The 23080-nt window shown below is 43.6% G+C and overlaps 1 protein-coding gene and 2 long non-coding RNA genes across 3 annotated transcripts; 2 read left to right on the forward strand and 1 right to left on the reverse strand.

The window, feature by feature from the left end:
* LOC110436310 lies at positions 1214–3022 on the reverse strand. Its single transcript, XR_002454132.1, has 2 exons — positions 2786–3022; positions 1214–2701 (listed from the first exon to the last, which is right to left on the reverse strand). It is a non-coding gene; the product is annotated as an uncharacterized LOC110436310 (long non-coding RNA).
* On the forward strand, positions 6555–9163 carry LOC8064879 (probable serine/threonine-protein kinase PBL16). Its single transcript, XM_002464540.2, has 2 exons — positions 6555–7165; positions 7662–9163. Exons 1-2 carry the CDS (start codon positions 7102–7104, stop codon positions 8747–8749), a joined length of 1152 nt encoding a protein of 383 aa, XP_002464585.1. The 5' UTR covers positions 6555–7101; the 3' UTR covers positions 8750–9163.
* LOC110431941 lies at positions 16718–17305 on the forward strand. The gene is made up of 2 exons (XR_002449414.1): positions 16718–17020; positions 17091–17305. It is a non-coding gene; the product is annotated as an uncharacterized LOC110431941 (long non-coding RNA).

Below are 23080 nucleotides of genomic sequence, written 5' to 3' on the forward strand. Positions count from 1 at the left end.
GCTTAACAAGCACTTATTTCTAATCAAGTAGCAAGTGTTGTGTTGCTGACCCTTATATACTTTATTATATATATCATGCATTTCAGGTTCATTTCACTTACCAAGTCCCATTGGCAGAAGCTCGAGATAAACATGCTCAACCCTGAGTTCTAGATTACTGACTTCTGCAGTAATGCGTATGCAATTGCCAACTGGTAATATAACATATATCGGCTGATTCTTGAACCAGGCTTGAAGGACCTTTCCCCCTCTGCTGTAGCACTATGTGCATACAATCCTTGGAAAATCATAGTTACCTAACCTAATCTTAGTGAAAGCAATCTCGGCCTCTTGGGCAATGATAGCAATTAGGCAGAGGACGACTTCTGTTAAAAAAAAAACAAAGGCATATCTATGATTGCAAAGAGATGACGAACCATATTAAAATGGACAAAAGGAGAAGAGAGCAACATGAGAGTAGAACTTTGTCCGACCAAAAGATCTTCCGGAGTCCATTCCACATTTCCACATTGCAAAGTAGCTTTCTATGAAGCAGTAGCTAATATATGTAAAATTAAACGACATGTGTACATTAGTTTATTATTACTCCATTCTGGTCATTATGCGATGAAAGTTAAGTCTGGATTCAGAGAAGCAGCACGAGTATCTTGGAAAGTTTACTTGCATCCCAACCATTTAATAGACCTCTGTTTATCTACACTCTTATACAATAGCAAAATATGTGACCCACAATGGGTTTTGACAGCCATGAAGAACTAAGATACTCAAATTTGATTCTGTTGGTCTGAAATTAAAAGTGCAACCGGGAAAAGCGTAATTTTTAGGCCTGAACAACAGACTGAGTTCAGACCATTCTAACAACAGAAAACAACACATTATGTGTCGCTGACTGGAAGCAGGTGTCAGCTCAGCAAATTAAACTGAAACACTACCTTCAAGTCGAATCAGAATCTGCAGGATGCCATTGACACCACTTTTAATTTTTGTATTATTGAGAGCTAACTGATCTTTCAATTACAAGCTTAACAAATATTTTTCCCTCAAAATTTTTTATCCAGTCTTCAAGCATCATCATGGGTGAATTAAGGTAATCGCCTTTTCAGCGTTTTGCAGTTCCACTAGGACAGACTCAGAGCTCCTGCCACTTACGTTCAAACAAAAACTTTAGCATAGTTTAGCCTTAGACAGCTATGAATGCTAAGTGGAACCCATAGAATAAAAAGAGAATGCAATTGCTGCCTTTATGACCCACCAGAATTGCACAATAAAAGCATCGGAATCTGAAGTCATGACAACTGAACACAGAGTGACAAGTGATGCTTCTACTATACCATGTGAAACATTACAGTTTAGTTGCAAGATTATTGGTTCAATGTGTTGCAATCCTCCAAGACCATATGCAGTTGTTGGCAGTCCTTATCCTAATTAATGGAGTTACGATATTCTGCAACAGGTAATCTCTACATTAGCATGATAAAGACAGCGGCCCTTTGAATGCTTCTCCCGCAGCATATAGTGTGTTGAGTTGAGTGTGACCCAATAGAAGCAATATGCTTAGCCTGCTCCACTGAATGATCAAAACATGCACACCCTACCGCAGCGGTCAACATTTATATGCTGTTAGCAGCCAGGGACATCATTTTCAGTACCTTAAACATCCAAATTCCAAAACACGTACTACATGCTGACTTGACCAAGCACGGCAGTTGGCATATGAATACCGCTTCAACAGGTAGCAGTACTATATATTGAGCTTTTGTCTTTTGGCAACACATCTGAATGCATGGTTCCAGACAAGTGCTGGTTACAAGTCACAGCATCCAGAAATCAGCAATTGTAGCCTCTCAGCTCAGGCACTCAATCAAGCATGTAATGGGCACGTCAAACTCAAGGTGACTCGGCCTCACACAACCGCGCAGAGTAGTTTATAACTGAGGTGAACCGGTTCACACTTTTCCGAATGTAATTTTCTCATGGAGTCCGGCGTCTTTCTCATGGAGCAAACCTTCCATTTCAGCAACCAATTGTAACCACTCAAACGAGGCTGAATCCTTCACCAGCATCACCCTTTTGTTTACCACCTATCAATCTTTACACGGCACAAAAACACGCTTCCATTCATCGAACCGCCCTTGTATTTGTGTTTCTGGCAAATTCTACCCTTGTGGGGGCATGAACACCTAACACCTCCCCCAATAGTGCCATTCTCTATCTCACCAAAGGACAAATCAAAGAATCTGGGTCCAAGTATAACACAGTACTGGGATCACAGAACTCAGAATCTTGCAGGCCTAAGAGCTGCAAACTAATCTGATGGGGTCCATGGAATTGCACCTCACATAGGAGCCCAACAGATGATGCAAATCCTTTGCATGTGAAAAAGGAGGTGTGGCCAGCAGACAGGCAAAGCCACCTTTTATGATCCACCAAACCGGACAAAAGCAAGATCTTTTATTTTCTATATCCAAATACCAATCAGGAAGAGGGGTTGGTGTGGTACTGGTAATGGTGGTATAAGATCGAGTAAGACTGACGCTGGTCCAAGTCACCGTACATGGAGAGACGGAATGGAGTAGTAGCAAAGATCCAAGCAAGTCGCCGTCGCCGTCGCCATCGATCCGGGCAGGGAGGGTTCATGCGAGGATTGCAACAGCGGCCTGGGTCATCTCGATCCGGATCTCGATCTCCTCGCATCAGTTGCCTGGGAGATTAAACGCGAGCGAGAGGATGCTGAAATTTCTGGATCAGACAAGGCGGAGACATGGGTGGGCCGGGGTGACCTTACCTTGTGAGGTGACCTCATGATGGGCTGCAGCCGGAGCCACCCGCACCAGCGCCATCGTTTTCACGGCGCCTGCACAGATCACTGCGGTGAGATGAGACGAGCGCGCCTTCGTTGCAGGTACCAAGTACCAACCTACTATAAGGAGTATAGGGAGCGTCACTAAAAGCTTGCAGATCGAGCTGCTAGGAAGTGAGGTGAGGCGATCAGAATCAGAGACTCCAAAGCTACCAGCCACCACCCAACAGTGGGCAGGGGGTCAAGCCTGTTGGAATTTTTATTTGAAAAGAAAAGGACCTCGAGGCACGCAAAGCCACCAATTCAGACTTGGGTTGACCTGCCAAGACCCAGTACTGCAACCCAATTCATACACACAATTCACATTGTGGGCTTGAGCTTATCAGCTAGAATCAGCAATTACTTCAACAGTATTTTTTTTCTCTCACAATAAATCAGTATTACACCAGTCCAAAAACCATCTAGCGAAGTTTTTTTTTTTGGAAAAAGGGTTCTGAATGATGTTTGTAGCAACAACACTGTTTCATCACTTATAAAGGGAAAATTTGTCGGCGATAAGATTTCGATAAAACCGATAATCCCGTTCATCGCTGAGCTAGTACACCAAAATTCTAATTTTCTCTAGTCCGCCTACATGAAAGTGTGATACTCTAGTATATCAAAACTACCGTGTGCTAGTTTTTTATGTTAAATGCTTTAGAGACAACTTATGTAATTTTCTAGAGAAATTAGGTATTTTTTGTTTTATTTTTGGCCAAGAGATCCGATAAACCCGTTTATCGGTGACCTCTGGTATTTTTTTTTTGCTACCGTAAAGTGAGCTGTTATAATGTCTGCATTTCATACATCAATGAGATTATCACAAAATGAAAATTAGTTTGAGAGTTTTTTTTTGGAAAAAACACCGTTTCTCCCCCTCCCTTTGTTATAATATTCTTTAACAAATAAGTGGCCTACTGTCTTTCCAAACAAAAAAGCTACACACGAAGACGATGCGAGAAGGGTCACAATTAACAAAGGTGCTTGAGATGGATGGTGTGAGTGTAAGCAATGAACGAATGGACAAGGCATGGACATTTGTTGGGATAATAATAAATGGAGAACTTGGAGACTTCGTTATCCATCGGCATGGGCATGGGCTTCACTAGCAAGGCGATCCTCTCTCGCCCATATCATTTATTTTGGTGCCAAGCTACCCTGGAGGATTTCCTATAGCCATTAGTAGTATAACAAGCTCGGCATCGTATCTCCTTCTATGCTAATTGTTTGGTGGTGTTCATGCGGCCAAACGTTAATGGTCTCTCTCCCCCTACTTGCTTGGAAAGTTGGGATCTTTTGGCCGGGTTAGTGCAGTGGTAACATAATAGTGCAAAGAGCTCAGTTACACTTATCCTTGTAACTGACCTAATATGCAGAGGAGGACAAGAGTTGGTGCCTAGCTTCTTTGCATGTGAGATCAAGGACTTCCTTGTACTTGTTTTGATCTACAACATTAAAGATCATGATTGAATTGGCCCCTAACTTTTTTCTAAGCTGTTCCTAAGTGGGTCATCAAGCGGCATATAAAGGGCTGGACCCGACTAGTTTGGATCTTTGACATAAAAAAGGTGCAAGGTCTGGTTCCTACAATACCATTTTCCTTGGTCCCATCCTGTTTGCTCTCCATGGAAGCGAATTTGAAGATCATGGCCTCTTCTTAGTGTAAGTTATTTATTTGGCTACAGTAAATTAAAAACAATCATTATGCCCTATTCACTTGGCTGAAAAGCCATAGCTAAAAGTCTTATTCGCTGATTTATTGTGAGAGAAAAATATTGTTAAATAGCTAGCAAATTTGACAGATAAGTTGTTGCGTTGTTGGCTGCCTGACCAGCTTGCTAAGAGAAGACTGAGCAACCAGGACATCCCCCTTCTGTGATCAATAAGGGAACACTATACAACATGTCAACACCTATTTGTCTCTTGTGTTTTTGCTTGAAAAATATGGTGCATCATCTTGCAGAAAATTGGTTTGGTCACCATTGCACATCAACCGTCTACTGATAGGTTATATCAAGCTAGTGGTACTAGGCAAGACAGATAATGAGGTGGCAAAGAATTATGAGAAGAGGTTCAAGCAATTGGCAATATTAGGTCAGTCTTAGTAACAAGTTTTATGGCATTGTTTTTAAGAATGCCATGTCATATAGAATGAAATAAATATAGATAAGACACACACTCTCAATAGAAAGTTTTATTCTAGGGTTTCATAGACATTTAATTTCATGACTCAAATAGATGCCAAGAGAGTTTCATCCCCATAAAACTCATTTCTTCTTCTCTCTTATTAAAAACATTGCCACATCATAAAAAATACTTATGTTATGTGATAACTTATTAATACAAATAAACTATGATAAAACTCCAACAGAGACTACTCTTAGTAGCTCAGAAAATCTGGAAGCAGTAGAACAACTACTACATCTTTAATTAACGTCTCTAATCCAATCATCATGTCAGTGTTGTGGGCTATGTATGAGAGATAAGTCATGACTAATAAATTTATTGTGAGAAAAAAACACCGCTGAATATTCAACAGATAAGCAACCGAACAAGCTTGTTTGAAGGAGCGCCTGGACTAGAGCTCTAGCCTACGCAGGTGCATCTAACCCTAGCAAATTTTAAAATATACGCCTGGGATTAATGCTTGGACCAAGCAAGATTGCATCGAAGCAGCGCCTATATGGTGTCTACTGACAACGAAACAAACCTTATGTTCGTGGATAAATCGGATTCCCATATATGCATTATTAACATTATTAATATAAGTAAACTATTAGTACTAGTATTTGCGTTATACGCATTAAATCAAAAACATTTTGCATAGAAGAAAAATGGGCGTCCATATGTTTCTTCTTGGGTCCACCCCTGTGACGGCGACACTGGAGATAGCTAAGTTTTTATCCGAGAGAAGGCTGCAAACTATAAAGGTCCCAACAAAGACTCCGTATTAATTATCACAAGACACATTAGGAAAAAAAATAAAATCTAAAATTACAAAAAATCTAAAAGGTCTAACCATTAATTTAGTAGACTTATATCAAAATTAATATAATAATAATAATCATTAGATCTATTTTTTTCTAAATGGTTAATCACCTACGTCATAATAAAAATTAACATAAAGTAACTCTCTAGATTTGGATAAATATTACCAACCTGTACCATTATAATAAGACATAATCCAAAATAAAGCTCTAAATTACTCGCTTGACATTGCGATAGATAATCCAAGTCATGACTCCTTAAATTTGCATCTAAGTTATTGATTTTAATCCAAATTAATTACTAGTGTCTGATGTTATGAAAAATTAAATAACCATAAATTACACTTACATATGTTCTAAATTACCCACTTTTATTATTTAATACATAAAAACAAATTTAAGGAAACATATATTGTTTCCTTGTGCAGACCAATAAATAGATATTTTAAGTTTCAGTAGTCATGAAAAATGTTCTCTTAATGACTGATGAAATATACTAACCCAAGGACCTCAAACAAGCATGGCACAGGAACAGGGTTCCATCTGGCAATTGGGCACATGAGACACATGTGTCCTTATACTTGTACATGCCCTCCCGGTACGTACCACCATACATGCATAATTCCTGGTGTAACGGGCTACCAGCAAAGTGCGGTTGCCTTCCGTATGATAGCTGATATAGTACCGGTGCCTTTGCACATAATTGCGTAGCGTTTAATTAGCTGCTCCTGCATGAGTGTGTTTTTTTTTTGTGTGTGTCATGATGAAAGCTATGATATGACGATGCTGATGCTGATGATAAAGCACGGAAAGTGATGTCCCACTGGAAAAACGTCCTGCTCCGGCTACCTCCTCCTCCGACTCTTCTCCCTCCGGCCGTTGGAAGGGAGGAGGAGGACGACTGCACTGGGGGCTCAAAGCGAAATAGCATCGCCACCAGCTTCCATCTTTCTCCCTCCTCCATCCATCTCCCTCTCTTCCTTCCTCCTGACGGAAGCCGGTTCCGCCGTCCTGCTCTTGCTCACCTCGACAGCTCGGCAACCCCGCGGAAACCGAGAGGAAACCAGCCGTCATCTTCTTGGTTGCTCGGTGGTGCTCTGTCGTTTGTTTCGCTCCTGCAGCAACAGCAGCAGCAGCTGGTGCTGTTCTTGCTTCGGCTTCAGAGAGACAACCAGCGCCCAGCGGATTGGCTTGCCTCCGTTCGTTCTCGGTGCTCGGTGAAGAGAGGGTTGGAGATTGAGATCGGAAGGCACAAGGATTGTTGTTTTGTTTGCCATGGGGAACTGCTTGGGGGGCAGCCCCGCCTACGTCAACAAGGTCTCCTCCACTGCAAAGCCAGGTGAGTGAGTTCCTCTGCCGGTTCTTGCCTTGCTTTTCTCTCCATCCATCCACATGTCCGTATCCTTTGAACTTTGATTGAGCTCTGTGTTGTGTTCTTCCACCAATCCCCTGAATTTGAAGCAAACAAGTAGTAGTTGGAGTAGGAGTATATGCTTGTTGTTGCTTGCTAGGAACTCTGTTTCAGTGTTCCAGGAAACCCAAATCCAGAACCAGAGTCCATCCAGAGGATTAAAAATAGAAGCTTGTGTTACTGATTCTCAAATGAATCAGTAACAAAACTGCACTTTAATCCAATTTCCCCTCATCACATCACAGATAAAACAAGTTAATTACGAGCAAGAAGCTACTAATTAACTAATTGGACTCCCTAATAATTACTAATTAATTAGCCGGAGTTTTTTTTTTTAAAAAAAAATCTCCCGTTCTGAGTTCTGACGACGCTCTTGGTTTGGCGCATGAATTTCCTGTCTCGCGGGGATTCGGGGGGTGAGCAGAGGAGACTCTTCCTAAGGTCCAGAGCCCGTCGGAAGTGGACCGGAGCGACGACCGCAAGCTGCCCTCGAACCCCGGCGAGGTGGAGGCCCTGCGGCGGGGCGCGTCGGCGGCGGCGCGGAACCCGCTGGTGGCCTTCTCCTTCTCCGAGCTCAGGAAGGTGGCCAACGACTTCCGCAAGGAGGCGCTCATCGGCGGCGGCGGGTTCGGCCGTGTCTACAAGGGTTCCTTCGCGCCGCCAGCCGCCACCACCACCACCACCACCCTGCCGGTGGCCATCAAGGTGCACGACGGCGACAACAGCTTCCAGGGCCACCGCGAGTGGCTGGCGGAGGTGATCTTCCTGGGCCAGCTGTCGCACCCGAACCTGGTGAAGCTGGTGGGCTACTGCTGCGAGGGCGACCACCGCGTGCTGGTGTACGAGTACATGGCGCTGGGCAGCGTGGAGTCGCACCTCTTCTCCCGAACGTCGCCGCCGCTCCCCTGGTCGACGCGGATGAAGATCGCGCTGGGCGCCGCCCGGGGCCTCGCGTTCCTCCACGACGCCGAGCCACGCCCCGTGATCTACCGCGACTTCAAGACCTCCAACATCCTGCTCGACGCCGACTTCAACGCCAAGCTCTCCGACTTCGGCCTCGCCAAGGACGGGCCCGTCGGGGAGCAGTCGCACGTGTCCACGCGCGTCATGGGCACCTACGGCTACGCCGCGCCGGAGTACATGATGACGGGACACCTCACGGCGTCCAGCGACGTGTACAGCTACGGCGTCGTCCTGCTCGAGCTGCTCACGGGCCGGCGGTCGCTGGACCGGTCGCGCCCGCCGAGGGAGCAGGCGCTCACCGACTGGGCGCTCCCGGCGCTGCCGCACAAGAAGCGCGTGCAGGGCATCGTGGACCCAAGGCTGGCGGGCGGCGCCGGCGGGTGGGACGACCCGCCGCCCGCAAGGGCCGTGCAGAAGACGGCCATGCTCGCGTACCACTGCCTCAACCGCAACCCCAAGGCGCGGCCGCTCATGCGCGACGTCGTCGCGTCGCTGGAGCCGCTACAGCAGCCACCCGAGGACCCTGCAGACGCGCACGCCGCCGTGTGAGTGTTCTGTCCAGAGGCTTTGTCGATCGGAGAGCCAATGCGAGGTGGTGCTGGCCGGATGCAGCAGGAACGCCGCCGGCCGGTCGGGGCTGTCCTTGTCCTGTCCGGCTGTCCGTGGAACGAACGAAGCAGGGCAACGCCATCATCGATGATGTGACTGATAGATTGGTCGGTAGTACAGTAGCTTATTAGCAGCTAGGCAGCGCTTGATGGGCAGAGACGACGATACATGCATCATTGCTTCTTCATTGTTTCCAGTTAGTTATCGACGCGACCGGTTCCGGTTGCGGCCGGTTGTGCTCAACAACAACTAGCTAAGCTAGCGCTGCTGGTACACCAACACCAAGACCATTGTATGCACGCAAATCTGGAGCTTTTCGTCCATTACATTTCTCGAGCTTGACCCTCTAGCTTAAGACCGACTCCCTCCACCCTCCATCTCAAATTATAAATCATTACAAGAATCTTGAAGAGTCAAAGTATCTTAACTTTGACTAAATTTATATGATAACATAATAACATTTATAATACCAACTACGTATCATTAGTTTCTTCATTACTTATATTTTTATAGTAATATCTATTTGATGTCATAAATCTTTCTAATTTTTTCTATAATGTTAGTCAAACTTAAGATGCTTTGACTCTCCAAGATTTTTAGAATGACTTATAAATTGGGATGAAGGGAGTATTTGTGAATATAGATGTCAGTGGTCGGTGCCATAAGCTATGGTGCCAAGGCAACATGTCTCGGCGTCGACAGGCCATGGCGCTGACCCTGGAGGTTTTGATGACAATGGCATGACAGGGAGCTTAGCGTTCAAGGATCACGGCACCGAACTCAACACCACGATCTTGGCCACGAGCTCTGAGCCATCTCTTATGAAGCCAAGCTTTGAACTTAAGGGCGTGTGGCCAGCCTCTTGCCCGAGCCAACACTCATTTCTTACCCTCTATCTCTCCACAATCCATCTCACCCTCTCCAATCTATATTGGACCTATAGAATTTGGATTTGATCCATAGATCTTCGAGAGCAAGGTAGCCTCCCTCCCCTACTGATTTTTTACGTGTTGATTTGGTGTATGTGATGTATATTTTGCAAACCTTAGTTTGATGAGAGTTTTTTTTTTTGAATGGAATGTACACTACGGATTGCAAATTATTGGATGAAAGCCCTTTATGACCAGTTAGTTTTATGGGTTAGTTATGAGTACTTAATGGTGCATTATTCATGTATGCCATTGTTCAATTATAATTCTAAGTACTTTTTTCATTAGTTGCAATGTAGTTATGCGTTGATACTCAATGATAATGGATTTGATTTGTTAGTAGCCTCTGTTTTTTAGGATGGAGGACATGTGGCGTATAGAGAAGTGGTGAAAGAAATACCGTCCCCAAAGATTTATACCCATACACATCTTGCAAGGATGCACCCTAAGCAACCAGTGCTTAAGTGTGATTGTGATAACCCGGCCCACGTGTTTGAAACGATGCATCCGGAAACTATCGCACGTGCCTTCTACACATGTGACAATTGTCATGTAAGTAATCCTTTGCAAATAACTCATGTTGAGACTCTCCTTTGTTACACAAGTTTCATCTCATGAAACTCATTTTATCGCATGGACCTTTTACTTTAGCTTATCTGATATGCAGTGAACTCTTATGGAACTCCATTGAAACTGGTATAAGGGCCCGTGATGCTGGCATCGTAGTTTAGATTTCAGATTATAACAACTACACTGCAGGTTCAGTGGAAACAGACAATTAACAGCTTGCAAATAGTACTAGGCATAGCTGAATGCGGATCCACCTTTGCCATAGCTAGCAAAAGTTTAAGTTAAGTTTATTTTTCTTATGAAACACAAAAGTTATATATATATATATATAATAACTTATTTTGTAGCCACTTTGAGTTACGACAATTACTATATTAATTTACAAGATTATAGTAACTCCTTACTAAGTGGTTTACTGTAACATTACAGTAAATATCTCCATGTGTTATAGTAATCCAACTATCGTAAATATGTATACATATTATCGTAAATTAGTATATAAAATTATCGTAAATGGAGGTGGCTACAAAATAACATATTTTGTAGCTAGCTACAGAGTATATGCTATAACATTTCCATTTCATAATTTGGATTTCACATTCCTCCTTAGCTTGTCGTCTTTATGTCTGTTTTCACATGAGACAAGTCGCTACTCGCTAGCAGCGAGCCAGGGAACCAATAAAGAGCTATAGAGCTAAAAGTGGCCAAACGTATTCAATTTTACTATTTTAGCTGTGAATGCTTTAGTTGGGTTCGACTAAGATTTTCATCTTCACTAATTATATCGTAAAGCCTTTAACGTATCGTTTACACTTAAAACTTGTACAGCCTTGAGCATGTCTACACAAGCATCCGAAACAAAATAAGTAGATTGATGGGTAAAAGTCTGCAATAAATTAAACTGAAAATCATATAGGAAGATCTATTTGTAGGCAATTGGAAAACCTACTACCTCGCAATCCATCCAAGTATCGTCAACCAAAACCAATGCAAAACCCTCCAAAGAGCTTTGGAACCCAAGAAACGCTCGCTGCAATCCAGCATTATGCTGTCCATATCGCATCCTCAAATCCAGCTCTTCTATCACAGGGTCCACCGCCATGCATCCTCAAATTAGCTTGTTTAGTTCCCAGAAAATTTTGCAAAATTTTTCAGATTCCCTGTCACATCGAATCTTTAGACTCATGCATGGATCATTAAATATAGACAAAAATAAAAACTAATTACACAGTTTGGTCGAAATTGACGAGACGAATCTTTTGAGTCTAATTAGTCCATGTTTGGACAATATTTGTCAAATACAAACGAAAGTGCTACAGTGTCGATTTTGCAAAAAATTTTGAAACTAAACAAGGCCTTGAATGGTCTGTTGCTAAACATGCCCCTCGGTTCCTATGTGCTAAAATTTAATATTTCGATGGATAGTCCATTGCTATAAGTATTTTACTTTTGCGTTGGATCATCTATCGCTATTTTGCACTAACTGAGTTGGATCATCCGTTGCTAAATACTAGTGTCCACTTTTGGCGCACTCCCATAAAAATTTGGCCAAAAAGTCATGTAAACCCTAAGTCCTGCCATACCAAATCACCAAGGCATCATGTCTTGCCTTCTTGTTGAGACATGTATTGTTTGTGTATGTATGTACGCCTACGGGCACAGTAGACGCATGGAGTTTGTGCACGGTCTGCCCGCCCGCTCCCACATGCGTACGTAGTGCGCTGGCTGAGCCGGTTGCCAAGCCTTGCAACCGTGATGTACTCGACATATATTCATTGGAGATGAATATGATTCGTTGTTGGGCTCCCAAATCTATCTCTACATGGTATCAGACGCGCGGGTTCCTTCCTGAAACCGCCTCCTTCCTTTCGCGATCTCGCTCGCACCGCGATCGCCGTGATTCCAGCGCCGCTGCGATCACCGCGCCGTGCCCTTCCATCTCTGCTACCTTCGATCTCCAGACCCCCACCTCCATGGATCGCAACCCTCTCTTCAATCCCGAGGACTCATCCTCCAACTCCGATGGCGAGTCGTACACCGGCGCCGCCGCTGCTGTCCTTCCCCCTCCCCCTGCCGCTGTTCTGCAGATGGTGAACATCAAGTCTGAAAGGTCCTGGCTAGAGGGAGGTGAATAGCCTATTTTAAAAAAACTACAAAGCACTAGAGCAAAGGATTAATATAACAAACAGCGTAAAGCAATTTTGCTCTAGCTCTACAAGAGTTGCAAGCCACCTATTCAATAATTCTAATTACTATGATCTCTAGGCACAAGCAAGGGCTACGTCACTACTCTTTACAACTAGTTACAACTAGCTAAAACTAGGAAATACTAGTTACAACTAATTTGCAAGAAGGTAAAGAGATGAGAGATAATTATACCGATGTGTAGAGGATGAACCAATCACAATGTATATCAATATATTCAGCGGGAGAATATCAATCACAATATTGACACCAATATTTTTCTCCCGAGGTTCACGTGCTTGCCGGCACGTTAGTCCCCGTTGTGTCGACCAACACTTGGTGGTTCGGCGGCTAATAGTTGTTTCACAAACCTAGCCCAACAAATGGGCGCCACAAGAACCTACCCACAAGTGAGGTAGCTCAATGACACGAGCAATTCACTAAAGTGGCTTTTGGCACTCCGCCGGGAAATAAGCCCAAAAACCCCTCACAAATATCACCTCGATTGGGGGCGGACACAATCACCAAATCCCCACACCAATCAACAAATCCACAACCGTCTAGGTGACGGCAATCACCAAGAGTAATAAGAAATCCACAATCACAATAATCACCTAGTGCCACAAGAATATGCAGTTTCAAATGCACCTAGGGTTTCCCTCAATCCTCTCTCAGATGAGCACCAAGCTATGAGAGGGAGAGGAGAGGGAGGAGATGCTCACGAGCTCACTAGATCAATCACACAGGCCTCTCAAAAATCTCTCGTAGGATTAGCACTTTGGAGAGATAGGAGAGGGGAGCTCGAGTTCTCTCTTCTTTGGAAAGAAAGAAGCGAAGCGTTCTGTATTCGCAAGACAGAGAGCAGAGCAAAGAAGGAGAGCGCTCGGCCTATATTTCCTTGGCCAGCCAGCTTTCCAACGGGCAAAACAACAGTGCCGTTTGCCTCAACGGGCAGCACATGCACTGAGTGACCCTCTGCATTTTCTCAGCACTGGGTCCCATCAAATAAATGAGTGAGCAGCAAAGAGAGCGCATGCACTCCTGCTACTCTCCACTCTGAATGGACAGGCAGCTCCTCAAAATAAGTAAGTACCTCCATGTACTTGAGTGGACCACTATAAGAAGAGCAAAAGTCAATGACTGCCTCTTTTTATCAAGGTGTGTTCACATTTGCATGCATGCATGCAAATCACCTTTCTCTTTCTCTCTCTCATTTATTATGACAAGAGCTCCACACCAAGCATCGCATGCAAGCATGGTCCCTGACTGCCATTCATTCTTACGCACGATACAGACAGCAAGCAGCAGCTGTAAATTCTTTCAATTGATTCCAACTAGTTGCAACTACTTTCAGCTCTCTTTCACCTGCCTGCTGTTGGGCTGCACACTGGATTTAACTGGTTGCGACTGGTTGTGACTGCTTCCAGCTTCTTACAATTTTCTTCACTTCCTTGTTGTTGAGCTGTGCATTGATTTTAACTAGTTCCAACTGGTCACAACTGCTTCCAGCTTCTTGCAAAAAGCCTTCACTTGCTTGCTATTAAAACTGTGCACTGCTTTTAACTGATTCCGACTGCTTCTAACTCATTTCAGCAGCTCGTAGTTCTTCAGCAGTTCATCTTCTTTGAATTTTCAGCACCTTTTCAAGTAGCTAATTTTACCAAAATATTCCAAAATAAATTGGACATTTCAATTAGCTTTTCACAAATATTTTTTATAGGCTTTCTCATGCAGCTCACCACGTCACTAAGCGCTAGGTATATGCAAATGAGAAACATACTTAGTGGCACTAGATAACCATTGTAATTAAAGATTTCCCCTCTTTATAGTACGGTTATCTATCCTAAATCCACTCACACCCACTAGGTGTCTTGAGTGGCAAAACAAAATGACCCTATTAAAAATACCTTTGCTTTGAGCCCATTTTGTTTTTCTCATTCTTCTTTTCCAAGTTGGAGCACTTGAATATCATCTTTTGGTCACCTCCATCGCCATGACCATCATCTAGCTCCATCACTTGGTGTGTACCAATCTATCTTTATATTTTACTCATGACAAAGGTTAGTACACATAGGTTTCATCAATTATCCAAAACCAAACTAGGGCTTTCAAAGTCCCATATTCCTGACGTCCTTGCTCTCGCTGACACCAACTACGATGAGTGGCGCTGCTTCATGGATGCCTTTCTCGGCAAATTCAACCTCACCTCCCATGTCTCTGAGCCACCGACCGAACTCCATCGCCGTGATCCTGACTAGAAGGTTGAGGACCAGTGCATCCTCAGCTGGCTTTACATCTCCATCGCCAAAGATGTGTGTGATATCGTGCGCACCCCCAAGGCCACGACGTATGCGATCTGGACCGCCATCCAAGATCAGCTCCGCGACAACCAACTTCATCGCGCCGTGTACCTAGAAGCCGAATTCCGCAACCTCGTCCAAGGCGACATGGACATCACCCAGTACACCGGGCGCCTGAAGCAGCTTGCCGACGCACTCCGTGATGTTGGCCAGCCGGTTCGCGAGACGAGCCAAGTGCTCAACATGCTTTGCGCCCTCAGCTCTTGGTATCGCCATGCCATCCCTGCGATCACGTCGAAGCAGCCTCCTCACACCTTCCTCTCAGCGCGCTCTTATCTTCTTCTAGAGGAGCAGTACGACAAAGAACATGCTAAGACAGCAGCACAACATGCACTGTTTGCCGCCGCTGCACCTCGCAAGTCCACCACTGCCCCGGCAGATGGCAATACCAGCTCTGGTTCCAACTCCAACACCTCAGCGCCCAAGTCCATGACGGGTTCCAGTACCTCTTCCTCAGGCAACGACAATCACCGTGGCCGTGGACGCGGTCGTGGGCGCGGGGGCGCTCCCTATGGCAGTACTGGTGCACCACGACCAGCCATGGGCTGGGTGCCCGGCCATAACCCATGGACGGGCATGGTCCAGGCCTGGCCCATGTCGTTTCGGGCACCCGGCACTGGCGTTCTTGGTCCACGCCCCGACCCTACTCCTCATCAAGCATACTACGCCGGCGGACTACCTCAGTTCACCGCCGGACAGACTTCTTTGCCACCACAGCCACCGATGGATTCGTGGAACCACCAAGCCCTTCTTGCCGCACTGAACACGACACATGCCTCGCCAGCTGGCCCCCAAGCAGCCGAATGGTTCCCGGATACCGGCGCTTCCTCGCACATGTCTTCCAACACTGGTATATTTACCACAGCCTCCACACGCAATGTCGTGATGTGTCGACAAGTTTCAAGATTTTTGGACTTCGTTTGCATTTTATACAATTAAAAAGCTATTAGTTCGCAAGTTTAGGGTTATTTTTCGTGTTCAAGATGTTTAAAAATTCTTAGGTGTTCCTAGATAGGGCTTCAAAATATTCTAAGTAACACGAATATTATTTTTTAAATCATTAAATTCCATTATTCGAGGCACATGCAGTTCAGATATCTTTTTTTAAAAAATGCAATTAAATAAAATAAATTAAAAAATATAGCAAAAACATCAAGAAACGTGTCAAATTTGAACATGCGCTCTAAAATACTGCGTAAATGTAGCATAAAAAGTTTAGAGTAAAAATATTTTTGCATTTTTAAAAGATTTTTAAAATAAAAGAATTAGAGAAAAAAAAGAAAAATCTTTGTCGAGGGCCTCTGATCCAGCAGTCGGCAAAAAAATAAAAAAAATAATCTTTACCCTAGTGTCCCTTATACTCGACAAAGATTTTTTTAGAAAAAATTAATCTTTGCTACATGCTCCTCATTTAGCACTTGGCAAAGAAATAAAAAAAATATATAATCTTTGCTGAGCGTCGAATCGTGGTCACTCGACAAAGACTCCACTTTTACATATAGGGTCTGTTTTGTTTTTTGGCCAACTCCTAGACAGGTCCGACAGAGCTAACATGTGGATGTTTGGTTTGCTGATTTTGCGCCTTAGGCCCTGTTTAGTTTCCCACCTAAAAATTTTTCATCCATCCCATCGAATCTTTAGACATATGCATGGAACATTAAATGTAGATAAAAAATAAACTAATTACACAGTTTAGTTGAGAATCGCGAGACGAATATTTTAAGCCTAGTTACTCCATAATTAGCCTTAAGTGCTACAGTAACCCACATATGCTAATGACAGATTAATTATGCTTAATAAATTTATCTTGCAGTTTCCTGACGAGCTATGTAATTTGTTTTTTTATTAGTTTCTAAAAACTCCTATCGACATTCTTCGGCCCTCCCACCACCGTGTCTGTCGTCCGTTGCTGCACTTTTCATGCCTCGCCGCCGCCCAATGGAGAAGAGCTCCTCACCGTGCGAGATCTCCTGGTGCTCCTCCCTGCCGTAAAGATCCGCTGCTCCTCCCCATCGGAGATCTTCCAAGCACGGAGATCTGCTGCTCCTTCCCGCCAGAGATCTCTTGATGCATCTAGGAAGACGACGTCGGCTTCACGGTCGGTGTTATGGGGGTGGTCCTCTGCGTGCTCGGTCCGCTGAGGTTCTGGGTGCGTAGATGCGGTGGAGGTACGGGCTCCCCTGCCACCAATGCATGCTGCACAGCCTCGCTGTGGCTCGCTGACTGCGTGTGTTGCAGGTAGTGGATGTGCTGCGTCAGTCGGCCAAACTCCGACGGCTGTCGAGTTGCTGCTGATGATGCGCAAGCTCTGCTTCTTCCACACGACAGGTTCCTAGCAGTAGTACTAGATCATGAGCGGCAAAGATTGCAACTTGTATTAAACTAATCCCTTTCTACTGTCGTTGTTACTTGATGGTTTATCTTTTGCTTTGGTGAATTTGCGATGCCGGCCATCTCCCTTGCTTTGATTCACAGAGAAAAGACACTCACCACATGTTTGACGAATTGCTTCAAAGATAGTGAAGTTACGTGGACAAAGGAAAGGTAACTCTATCCGAGCTAAGTCAGCCAACCAAACAAACTACATGTTAGACAGACTTAGATTGCATAGATAACCAAACAAGTATATGTTGGCTTACTGAAGACAGTCTTAAACTAGGCTGGCTTATTTTCTAGCCAGGCTAGCAGGAAGCCGGGTAACCCCATAGTGCACCTTCCTAGCCGTCCGCGTCGTCCGGTTCGCACAAGCCTCCGAGCCCGCACAAGCATCCCGCTGCCGCCGTCCGTGCCGCCCGCCGCGCCCCGCCACCGGCGCAGGCCACGCACCAGTGGCGGATCTAGGATTTTAATTATGGGGGTACGAACGAAAACGATATAGTTCATCGATATGAACATAACATAATTAGAACACTAAACGGTGATAAAATAGTTGTGAATATAGAGTGTTAAGGTTGTTATATAAGCTGAGTAGACTAGCAATTATGTATAACAATGTATTATACATGTATATATTACTCCCTCCGTTCCAAATTATAAGTCATTCCAAGAATCTTGGAGAGTCAAAGCATTTTCAAGTTTGACCAAAAATATAGAGAGAAATATAAAGATTTATGTCATAAAATAGGTACACTATAAAAATATAACTAACAAAGAATCTAACGATACTTGGTTGGTACCAAAAATATTATTATTTTGCTATATAAATTTGGTCAAACTTGAAAAACTTTGACTCTCCAAGATTCTTGGAATGACTTATAATTTGGGACGGAGGGAGTATTAAAGAGTATACATATTAAATATTTTTCAAAAAAAATTGGGGGGACAGCTGTCCCCCCATGCTACTACTCTAGAACCGCCCACGCACGGCCAGCTGCCAGCGCCGCCCCTCCCCGCGCGCGGCGCGCAGTGCCTGGAGGTGGAGGCGGCCATGCGCATGGCAACGCTCACGGAGTGATGCACGCATGCACCACGGGGTGTTCATGGCGTCGTTGCTCGTCGGCGGAAACATCTGCATCAATGCGACAGATGAACATCATGGACATCGACACGTACGCGAAAGCTGACGCTCTTCAGGTTCTCTAGTTGTTTGCCTCTACATAAAAATGTTCAGAATTCCGTTCACTGATTCAGTTTTTCAGACTTGACACTTGAGACATGTCATTGTGTTCCGCACTGCAGATTGCAATTGTAAAGCCACTCAAAAGATGGAGGTTGCACATCCTACAGTTGAGCTCAATCGGCTGAAAGAAGAATTAAGCTCAGTTTAACATTTTTACATTTCAATTCTGTAGGATGTGGATCCAAGTCTGGAAGAGCAGATCGGGAAACTAGCACCAGTACATACATGCTGTGGATGGAAACATAGCTCTCCTTATTTTGTTCAGAGGTGAAGGCAGCTGAATATCTTTCTTTCTTTTCTTTTTTGTGTGTAGCGTTTCTGTTGACGTTATCAAAGGCTGGATAATGTGAATGAGTATAGTGACTTTTTAACCCCAATACCCTTGTAGATTTCGTTCAACAACTTGCCAGATTGATACTAGAAGTTTTTATGCAGACTTCAGTTTCCAAGCTGTTAGCTGTCTAGTTATCCAGTGATCAGACGAACAACCACCCCAATAGCCTTGCAGTTGCAGGTACTTAGGTTCATTCAAGCCCAATAGCCTTGCCTCCCTTTTCTTGTGCCTCTACCTTTTTCTATACTTTTTCATTCATGCGTGTCAAGTGAAACTGAATTGGGACGATACATGAACATTGCAGCATGTTTCTCTCACGCTGCATCGGCCTCGTGTGAAGGTCGTCCATGCATCGCCGACCCTGCCCCCTGGAGCTGCGAATGCGAGATTTGTGGCTGGCCGCTGGACCGAGCAGGGGCCTCTGCTCACTTTGCTCCGTTCCCTGCATTCAGGGATCGACGCCATCTTGGAACGCCTCCACCATCTGCTGCCAGCCATCCCAGTGCAGGGCACCCAGAGCTTGGGAGCTTGGGCATGTTTCGCCATCTCAGGATATGTTTTGCCAGGAAAAGTACAGGATAAGATTTTTTTAAAATCTTTTTTTCTTTGCCAAGTGCCATGCAAAAGGTACTCGGCAAAGATTTTTCAAAAAAAGTATTTTCTTTGCCGAGTGCCATGTGGTAGGCACTCGGCAAAGATTCTTTTTAAAAAAAATTATTTTCTTTGCCGAGTGCTCCACGGGAGACACTCGGCAAAGATTTTAAAATTTTTGTCTTTGCTGAGTGCCTCGTGGGAGGCACTCGGTAAAGATTTTTTTAAAAAAAAATATTTTCTTTGCCGAGTGCCTCACAGGAGACACTCGGCAAAGATTTTTCAAAAAAAAAATATTTTCTTTGCCGAGTGCCTTGCTGGAGGCACTTGGCAAAGATCTTTCAAAAAAAACTTATTATTTTCTTTGTCGAGTGCCCCGCGGGAGACACTCGGCAAAGCCACCGTTAACGGCGGAACCGCCATGACGGTGTCTTTTCTTTATCGAGTGCCCGACAAATAGCACTTGGCAAAGAGGTCTTTGCCAATAATTTTTTTGTCGAGTGCAATTAAGCCTTTGCCAAGTGCCTGGTGCACTAAGGCCTTGTTTAGTTGGCAAAATTTTGGTTTTTTGGCTACTGTAGCACTTTCGTTTTTATTTGACAAACATTATCCAATCACGGAGTAACTAGGCTCAAAAGATTCCTCTCACAAATTTCAGGTAAACTGTGTAATTAGTTTTTATTTTTATCTTTATTTAATGCTCCATGCATGTAACCAAAGATTCGATGTGACGGGAAATCTTGAAAATTTTTGCGAACTAAACAAGGCCAAGCAAAGACCCAGTCTCTAGTAGTGATTTACTTCTGCCCTCCACTTTGATTCATGGTGTAAATTGTTTCATTTTCACTAGCCACCTGTTCTTAGGGGAAAGGAGGTGCCTACAAACATTTGAAGTTTTCTAGACATCTAAAACAGTCATAGCAGCTGTTGTTGATGTTGTTGATAACTAAGGAGTTATTGGTCGAAGGAATTTGTGAAAGGTAAGATTTATTTATTTATCCAGTTTGCGTCATGAATGCCTGATTACCTTGTTCCAAGCTTTTGATGTGCCTTGTTGTTATTCTGTTGTGTGATGATTTAGTGTAAAAAAAATATATAAGAAAGCCTCTTGCTCTCCCCACAAAGGTCCATGGATGAGAATGAGCCTAGGTACAGAAGCTAACAGGAGCCACAAGGGTCATGTATACAATTTGAAATGAGTCAAAAATGTTAACATGCCAAGTCAGTATTGATATAACTGAAACCCATGGACATCTATGCCACACTACATCAATTAAAGTTCTATGACATAGACAAGGTGGCCTTTACATGCAATCAGAATACACAAAATTATATATACTCCTAGCAACTATAACTGCAAAAAAGCATCAAATAGTTAAATCATGATTTCTTTTAACCATACACATTGTATCTTACAAAACAACCTTCAAAAGTTTGTTTATATAGTTAGAGCATCAGAGTGTGTGGATTAAGCCCAAGAGGTCGGTGCATCTAGAACCGGGTTAAATAGGCCAACCGAAGATGGAGAAGTACAAGTAAAATGGTGATGTCACTATGTTGTGGGTAGTTGGAAAATAACTCACGCTGACTTCACTGTTGGTAGACCAAACAGTCGTGTAGGGTCAGCGGCCATAACACATAACCCAGTCGGCTCGGCTTTTCATATAACAGAGAAAATACCACTGCCGCATATATTATTAACCATCGATGGTAGAACTTTCAACTATCGGTTTCCTTCCTTGGGAGGCCTCGCTATCGGTCAACCAACGGTGGAAGTATCACACTGTCGCTTCTATCGCTATGGCAGTGAAAGTGGCAATAGTGATAAATCAATCTGTAGTAGTGTATGGGTTTTCACTCACATACTTAGTTACTCACATGTACAAATGCCTACTTGTGCTTGGGTTGTCACACACCCTTCTACAACACAAAGCATAAGGATTTTTCTTTGATTAGTATAATTTCTACCTCTACCATTCTACTTGTATTCTTTCTTTAGTGTACAATTGTATAAAACATAAAGCATAAGGCTCTTGCTTTGATTTGTATGATACTTATTAATAGTGCTCTTGCTCTCTTATATGTAGCATCTAGCAACATGCCAAGCCAAAGTCAAGCACATGAGTATGATCCTAAGATCGATCTAGCAATGGCGAAGTCAAATGATTTAGGCTGGAAATATGGAGGACCCTGCTAGGAGAGGCTGGGTGACATGTATCATGTATGGAAAGGGGGTTCTAGGAGACATATAGAGGATCAAGCAACATTTGGTTGGTGGATAATGTGATGTTGTCATTTGTCCAAAAGTTAGCACCAAAATTAGTAAAGAAATAGAAGCTAACTTGCAAAAGAAGAGAAGAAGGCCTTTTGTTCTTGGATGAGGTTGAAGAGGATGTGGGAAAGATGAAGTCGTGGAGGTGGCAGCACCTGATGTACAAGTGGCAACACATGGGGCTACAACACCACTTGTGCTGTAAAAAAACTAAGTTTTAGTATAGTCACTAAGAGAAGTCATGCTACCTGTCAATCCAAGGCTTCAACACCAAGCAATGTCAATTGAACACCTATATATGATTAGAAGAACACCTGAATACATAGTAGATCAAAGGCTTGCTTTGACCTACCATTTAGTCCAACATAAAGACTAAGGAGGAAAATTTATATGTGGATCTCTAATGGGCACTATGGTTCATGGAGTGTGGTGTATCCTTTAATGCAACAAATTCAAGGCAATTTGGAATTGTTTGTGAGGCAACAACGTAATATGATTCAAGGTACACTAATGTCACATGGATGGACTGATATGAGAGGGCACCACTAATTTCCTTATGAATAACCCTAAGTGAACGTACTTTTTGGAATCAATTTTGATGCATCAATTCAAGTTCATAGTGCAACAATATTAACTGATTAGTAATAGGAGAGGATTGAGGATGTTGGGAAGGACAATGTTGTTCAAATTGTGATCGATAATGGCGCTAACTACAAGGATTCTAGTAAGATTTTGATGGATTGGATTCCTACACTGTGTTGGAGTCCTTGTGCTGCACATTACTTGAATCTGATGTTGGAACAAATAGGGAACTTTAAGACTTCTAAGAAACCTATTGCACATGCTAGGTGTGTCACCACATTAATTTATAGGCATGGGAGGCTCATTAGTGCAATGAGGGCTTATATAGGTGGGAAGAACTCGTTAAGGCAGCAAAGACTTGATTTGCCACATCATTTAGAACATTGAAGAGTTTGTACAAGAACAAGGATGCTTTGAAGAGTTTGTTTGTTAGTGAAGCATGGTTCGGGAACAACATGTGTACAACTACAACTGGTCAACAAGTGCAAGACATTGTGCTATCTAGTGAGTTTTGAAACTTAGTAGAAGATTGCCTAAGAGCTTTAGCCCCACTCTTAATTGTTTTGAGGGATATTGATGGTGATGAGAGGCCCACAATGCTAGAGGCCACAACTCCAATACAACATGCAAAAGAGAGGATAAAGCTTAGCTTCAATATAGGAACCAAGCAGTGCCTGCTCAAGCATACCATGGGTATTATTAAGCGGTGTTGGGTGAACCAAATGGAACATCCATTGTATGGGGTTGCACTATATTTGAACATAGGAAAGTTTTTTCCTCTTCTAAAAGCTAATGATGATGCCATATTGGACACCTAAGAGGTTGTTTTC

This window comes from Sorghum bicolor, chromosome 1 (genome assembly GCF_000003195.3).
Source record: "Sorghum bicolor cultivar BTx623 chromosome 1, Sorghum_bicolor_NCBIv3, whole genome shotgun sequence".
Classification (NCBI taxonomy): Eukaryota; Viridiplantae; Streptophyta; class Magnoliopsida; order Poales; family Poaceae; genus Sorghum; species Sorghum bicolor.

Bases quoted from the DNA above. Each gene is read 5' to 3' on its own strand.
- LOC8064879 (XM_002464540.2), top strand. From the start codon at position 7,102: ATGGGGAACTGCTTGGGGGGCAGCCCCGCCTACGTCAACAAGGTCTCC. The intron at 7,166-7,661 runs GTGAGTGAGTTC...GGGGGTGAGCAG, and splicing joins CTCCTCCACTGCAAAGCCAG to AGGAGACTCTTCCTAAGGTC.